At 41.6% G+C, this 6,512-nt stretch overlaps 1 protein-coding gene across 2 annotated transcripts; it reads left to right on the top strand.

Moving 5' to 3' along the window:
• Window positions 1-367: 367 nt before the first annotated feature.
• On the top strand, window positions 368-5,809 carry LOC119315840 (glutathione synthetase, chloroplastic-like). Of its 2 annotated transcripts, none has more exons than XR_005152801.1 (13): window positions 368-680; window positions 1,469-1,638; window positions 1,924-1,999; window positions 2,130-2,260; window positions 3,214-3,336; window positions 3,433-3,513; window positions 3,786-3,866; window positions 3,944-4,013; window positions 4,252-4,373; window positions 4,557-4,696; window positions 4,776-4,968; window positions 5,070-5,279; window positions 5,468-5,809. XR_005152801.1 is itself a non-coding variant. In XM_037590302.1 (13 exons), the coding sequence occupies exons 1-13, from the start codon at window positions 414-416 to the stop codon at window positions 5,468-5,470; spliced, it is 1,584 nt and encodes a 527-aa protein (XP_037446199.1). In that variant the 5' UTR covers window positions 369-413; the 3' UTR covers window positions 5,471-5,809. The 2 variants fall into 2 exon arrangements, 1 of the variants encoding a protein (XP_037446199.1); XM_037590302.1 differs by having other exon boundaries at window positions 369-680; window positions 5,070-5,196.
• Window positions 5,810-6,512: the final 703 nt, after the last annotated feature.

Genomic DNA, 6,512 nt, shown 5'->3' with positions numbered 1-6,512 from the left:
TGTTTTAAGTTTTTTAACTGCATTTATTTATTTTTTAAGTCATTTTATTTTAGTTTTCTGTTTTTTTATCACGTCCAACATAGACATGATTTCGGATGCGGTCGCGCGTTGTGTGCACCCACGACCCAACGGATAAAGACGAACATGGATGAATCCATTGTCGCCCCAAAGAGACAATATCTGGTCAAATCAGACATCCCTTTGAGGTCGTGCGGTGTAGTTGGCGTAACTTCGGAATAAAGATCGTGCGACGCTTACCCCGCAAAAAAAAAGATCGTGCGACGCAGAGAGTAGGAAGCACCGTGACGGCTCACGGCTCGCGAGGCTCCAAAGTCTGACCACGACGCCAAGCACGACACAAATCCGAACAAATTGCAGAAACTTCCACCGCAACTCCCGAACTTTGGTCCGCCATGTCCTCTTGCGTCTCCTCCTCCCATCACCACTGCGCCCGCCGCCTCCCCGCCCCGCCGCCCCGGGCGCACCTCGCCGCAGCCGACTCGTGCGCGTCCCCTTACCGCAGACGCGTCGGTTCCCTGAGGGCAATGGGAGCCGAGGCGCCCTCGAGCGTGGCGCCGGCGGCGGGTAGGAAGGCTTCGGCGGTGCAGGCGGAGATGGTGGAGGCGGCGGCCATGTGGTGCGCCATGCACGGACTCGTCGTCGGCGACCGCGGCAACCCGGTACGTCCGGCTTCTCACCCGCTAGTTCCTTCCCCGCCCCAAAGTTTGCTGCCTCTTTTGACTCATTTCAGGAGTCCAGGGTTTGAGAATGCAACGCGTATCTCCGCATACTTGACCATAAATTCCGTGATAGAAGAACTAGTACTTTTTAGAGTCTTTTCATTCAACCTGCACATCTCCGTAGAATGAACAAATACGCAAGTCTCCTAGAATGTCTGTCCTTTGTTTGGGGCTGCCCCTGCTCCATTTTCAACAAGTTTGCATTGTTTGGCCAGTAGGACTTGCCCTCGATATGGAACAAGTGTGTACAAAAATCAGGGGCAGAGCCAAGAATTAGGCAGGGAAATGTGGAAAGCGAAAAACAACCAAGGATCACCATGATGTTAGGTGTTTCTGTCTGAAGATCCTTTGTATGAGAAAGTGGAGTATAAATTAAATCACAGAAGTTGAATTAATTGGACACTAGGTGTTGCTGCCGAAGACCCTCTGTGTGAAATATTGGGATATAAAGCGCGAAAATTCGTGTTGGAGTCAATTGATCGTCATGAACAGAACATCACGTTTGGTTGTGTCCTCTCCCTTTTTGTGGCAAGCCCTTTTTATGTGACAAGCCCAACACTGAGACATGCTCTTATTCTGTTCACGCTCAAATGCCACAAGACGTGCCGGTATCTTCGTTCATGCATCGCCTAGCTTTGCTCAAGTGCTATTTGAATTGAGAAATAACTCTAGTTGTAAACCAGCATCTTTGTGGAATTAGCAGCTAACATAGTATCAACCCCTTGCAGAGATCTGGAACAGTCCCAGGTGTTGGTTTGGTTCATGCTCCATTTTCGCTACTTCCAACACGTTTTCCAGCATCTTTTTGGAAGCAAGCATGTGAACTGGCTCCTATTTTCAATGAGCTTGTGGATCGTGTGAGCTTGGATGGGAAGTTCTTGCAAGGTTCTTTGTCTAGGCAAGCTCCAAATTCCATTTGACTTTTTTTTATATGTTGGTGTGTGGATCTAGAACTTCGTTTTAAACTTTCATGAAGTGGATTAGAGTTTTGACTGGTCCATATCATAAGAAGGCTGCTGCCTTGAGACCTTAAGCTTTTGGAACAGTTTGTTGTCTGTTAGCCTGATCATTGACATGACCAGTCCATTTTTATTATTACTTTAAATAAATAAATGCCAGTTAGGTATTTATTTTGTTTTCAGATGGCAAGGAACTTCCAAATCAATAGCGTTTTTTTTTTCAGAACAAAGCAGGTTGACGATTTCACTGCTAGGTTGTTAGAAATTCATGCAAAGATGATGGCAGTAAACAAGAAGGAGGTAATTAACTGCGTGTGTTGGTAATTTCTTATTCAGAATTCAGAGAAAGCATCTTTTAAGTGGTGCTTCTTAACAATATGTTTGTCAGTCCTGTTAGTAAGGTACTGACAAGTGCTTAATGAACCATCAGGATATCCGCTTAGGGTTGCATCGATCTGACTACATGCTTGATTCTGAAACAAATTCTCTTCTTCAAATTGAGCTCAACACCATCTCAACATCATTTCCTGGTCTAGGCTCTCTTGTGAGCGAACTTCACAGGTGAACTTTTTCGTGATATCCTGCAGACTTGCACTCCTTTGACGGAATCATTTTGTGTTTTGTCCCTGTTTGGTAGTCCCTTAGAAACATAAGATGAGATGTCTCATTGAACATATTGCATGCTCACATGTTTCTGAATCCAACTGTAGATAGCATTCTTGTTGACCATTATGTTATCCCTTTAGAATATTGGAGCACAAGGTGAATGCTGTAAATAGTAAAACTCAAGTCAATTGGCTTGCTTAACATAGCTACGTACCTAACGGGAATGTATCTGGTGCACCCGTACTTGTGGTGCTACCGGTGCACTGGATGCAATAGAATATTTTTTTTAAATCTGAGAAAATTCTAGCATGTTAATGCAATATCAATGTATGATGTCACAAAATTTCGTATAAAAATTTTAGATATTTTTTCAGATACAAAAATGACAAATTAGACATCAGTGTGATAATGGGCCAAATCTAAAGGCCAAGTTATGTTATGTACTATTTAATGTTGATTTTGTCATTTTTGTTTCGAGTTATGTTTCAAATTTTAACTTAAAATTTTGTGACAACCTACATTGATGTTGTGTGAGTGTGCTAAATTTTTTCAGAATTTTTTGAATATTTTAAAAGCACAATGTGAGTTGGGTGCACCGGTAGCACCACAAGCTCCGGTGCACCAGATATTTTCCCCGTACCTACAAGAACGTGAGAAGTATCCTATTCAACATTTTGGAAGCCCCAATTTTATCTATGTGGTATGTGGTATAAACTGGGTCTCTTTAAACATGTCTGATGCATGAGTTAACTATATGTTTATATCAGTGAGTGGGAAATCAGGCACGATGACATTCTCAATCAGTACCAGTATTCATCTTATCTTGAAATGGCCGAAAGGTTTCCTCATTTTGATCTCCAAGAGTAAACCTAAATACCTGATAAGTGCTATTATCTTGTAAAGTACAGGACCTTACTTAATCAATATGGTGAAGTCTTAGGTCTTGATTCTGAAAGGATTCCTCGGAACTGGGCAGCCATTCAATTTGCTGAAGCATTGGGCAAAGCATGGGTTGAGTATAATAATGGAAGGTCTACAGTTTACCTACATAGTTTGTGTTTATTTTATTGAGAACATTTGGAAAGGCAAACATGACCTGACATGTTTTTCCCCTCTTGGTTGCCCAGCGCTGTAGTTATGATGATTGTTCAAGCTGAAGAAAGAAATATGTACGACCAGTACTGGCTCATCAATCATTTGAAAGAATCATATCCTTTTGTTATGTACTATCTCTTCCTTTTTGTTGCAAACCTCTGAAACGACAAAACATCAAAATATCCTTTCAAGTTAACGTTTTTGCTCATACAGTTTTCTAATCTATTGACGCTTGTTTAGTTTCTCATGAATTATAGTTCACGTAAACAATACAAACTTCCTATTGTGCTGTTGAATTGCTTGTTCACTTTAATTATCAACAAGTCATCTGATTGATACCACAATAAACTGCATCAAGATGAGACTTTTCTTAACTGTCTATAACGCATGGTGTGATGACCATTAGGAAAACTTTGGCACAGGTGGAGGCCGAAGGACTAGTGCTTCCGGATGGAACACTTGTGGTGTATGTATCTTGTATGACATGAAGAGAGACCTACCTTTTGCTATTATCACTTAAATTTAAATTTGCCAAAAATGCAGAGATGGACGACCTGTTGCTGTTGTGTATTTCAGAGCTGGGTATGCACCGACTGATTACCCTTCAGAAGTGGTATGTGCTAGTACTACATTTGTTTAGCAAACACCCTTTCACAGTTGAAGCTAATTCCTATCTCATAAATTGATTGAAGATAAAGTTTCAATGAGGAACATTTCATTCATAATCATATGTTTGTTTAAGGAAACTTCTTTTGTTTGTGTATTTCATTGTAGGTTTTGTAAAGCTGATGTTCTTCTTATATGTTGGTGCAAGTTTTCACCTTGGCACGTTCTTCTTATATTGATTTCAGGAATGGAGTGCAAGGCTTTTGATTGAACAATCATCTGCTATTAAGTGCCCTTCAATATCCTACCATTTAGTCGGAACCAAAAAGATCCAGCAAGAGCTAGCAAAACCTAGTGTTCTTGAAAGGTGATGAAAGTTTTGTCCGCTACAGATGGGCGTTTATATGTATTTTTATTATTCCTATGATGTGCATATTGCATTACAGATATAGTCATAAGACTCGGTGGTAGTACGTCATATTAAACTCCCCTACAGTTCTAACTTTCAGAAGCATATTCCTAATCACTATTTGATCTTATTTATACGTAGGTTCCTTGACAACGAGGAAGACATTGCCAAGCTACGTAAATGCTTCGCAGGGTTATGGAGCTTGGACAATGAAGAAATAGTGAAATCAGCAATAGAAAAACCTGACTTGTTTGTCCTGAAACCTCAACGAGAAGGTGGAGGTAATTTCTTTGGCACTTAATAGAACCCTTTCCACAAAAGTTCCCCACAAATTGTTTTGATCCTGATATCTCTCTCCAGGGAACAACTTGTATGGTCATGATTTGCGAGAAACACTGATCAGACTAAAGAACGAACAGGGAGAGGCGCTTGCGGCCTACATTTTGATGCAGCGGATTTTTCCAAGAGCTTCTCTTACTCAGCTTGTCCAGGGCGGTGTCTGCTTTGAGGAACTTTCAATCTCTGAGCTTGGAATATTCGGATCCTACCTGCGGTAGTTAATCCTTTGGTGGCTCTAAATTCTTTTGCTTTGCATATGTACCTTCCATTTTATTTTTCTGAGTAAATCATACAATTTTCATTGGCTAACTGCAGGAACAAAGATAAGGTAGTCATTAATAACCAATGTGGTTACTTGATGCGCACCAAAGTTTCTTCATCAAACGAAGGCGGAGTTGCTGCAGGATTTGCTGTTCTGGACAGCATTCTCCTCACAGATGAGGTGATTATTGTGGTGTAGAAGCTATTTACTATTGATCTCAATTTTTCAAGTGTCCGAAACCTACCGGTTTCCTTCCAGTAAAGGTAGTTTGTGTAGTCTCTTGTCAAATCCAATCCGTCTTTAAAAAAATGATGTTCCCTCATCAGTCACTTGAACTTGTTTACTGTTTTACCGGAACATTCTAGCATGATTACTGTTTTACTTCGCATTTGGTTTTATTTTGTTTTCGAAACTTGAATCTCATCTGTCCTCCATGTTGCCTTTCTTTCAGTGAGATAGGAAGGTGGCAGGGTAACAACTTACAAGTCACCGGTGACAGCACACATCGGATGAGGAACTGAAGTTACAGACAGTTGGATGAATGTTGGAACTCTCATATCCGCATTCCAGTCCCTTCCGTCTGCAGGCATAGGATAGATTAGTCATGTTCATGTATTTAGTAGTACCAAGTGGGAACTAGGTCTGGGGACAAATCATCATAATTGTTTCACTGAACAACACTGGCGGAGCTAAGAAGAAAGTCTAGGGGGGGCAAATGGTAAAACTGGCATACCTGAGGGGGCCAAATACTAAATTTATACTCATCTAAACCCTCTAAAAAAATTCCTTCACACTTTTTGCTTAGGCTGGGGGGGCCACAGCACCCCAGGAGCACACATAGCTCCGCCACTGCTGAACAATAAATGTATCTTCCGAACGATCGGAAACTCGCAACAGACCCGAACGTAGGGGATGCCGTTCATTTTGAGATCGCATGGTGCGCGTGTTGGCGGTTTAGTCCACGGATGACGTGACGTGATGATGTGAGGTCGTGGGCCATGCCCTTTTTTACTCGGGCTGTCCATCTCTGGGTTTTTCTTTTCTGGTGCCCATCTCTCGATCCGCTTCTCCCGCACCTCATGGTAGATAACGAGACAATTGCATGTTTAGTCCTGGTACTTGCAGGCGATGTCTAACATAGTCCTCATAATCATAAAGTGCTTCAATACAGTCCTCGTACATGTAAATACAGTGTCTATACGGTCCTGGAGATTGTGGCATCGGTCCTGGCTATACGCCTCACTTACGTACCCAGTATGCATCCACTGCCACGTGAGCACGGACTGAGTCAAACGACTGGTAACTTTGTATTCGGCCCCATCGAAAAGACTTGCTATTAGATTAGTAACAGCGGGGAGTAATTTAGAGTAGTAACATGCATATGTTACTAGTCTATATTATTACCTTCACAGTGGGTAGTAACATATATGTTGTGTCATGCATGACTTTATTTATTGTGTTATAGACTCATCTTTTCTTGATATGTGTGATGTTAC

The sequence above is a fragment of the Triticum dicoccoides genome, chromosome 6A (genome assembly GCF_002162155.2).
Source record: "Triticum dicoccoides isolate Atlit2015 ecotype Zavitan chromosome 6A, WEW_v2.0, whole genome shotgun sequence".
NCBI classification, from domain to species: domain Eukaryota; kingdom Viridiplantae; phylum Streptophyta; class Magnoliopsida; order Poales; family Poaceae; genus Triticum; species Triticum dicoccoides.
This window is presented reverse-complemented; position numbering and strand designations above follow the sequence as displayed.

What these genes read in the sequence shown, in the direction of transcription:
- LOC119315840 (XM_037590302.1), top strand. Translation starts at nt 414, where the DNA reads ATGTCCTCTTGCGTCTCCTCCTCCCATCACCACTGCGCCCGCCGCCTC. An exon ending in CTTGTGAGCGAACTTCACAG is followed by an intron (nt 2,261 to 3,213) that starts GTGAACTTTTTC and finishes TGTAAAGTACAG; the next exon opens with GACCTTACTTAATCAATATG. An exon ending in CCGGATGGAACACTTGTGGT is followed by an intron (nt 3,867 to 3,943) that starts GTATGTATCTTG and finishes CCAAAAATGCAG; the next exon opens with AGATGGACGACCTGTTGCTG.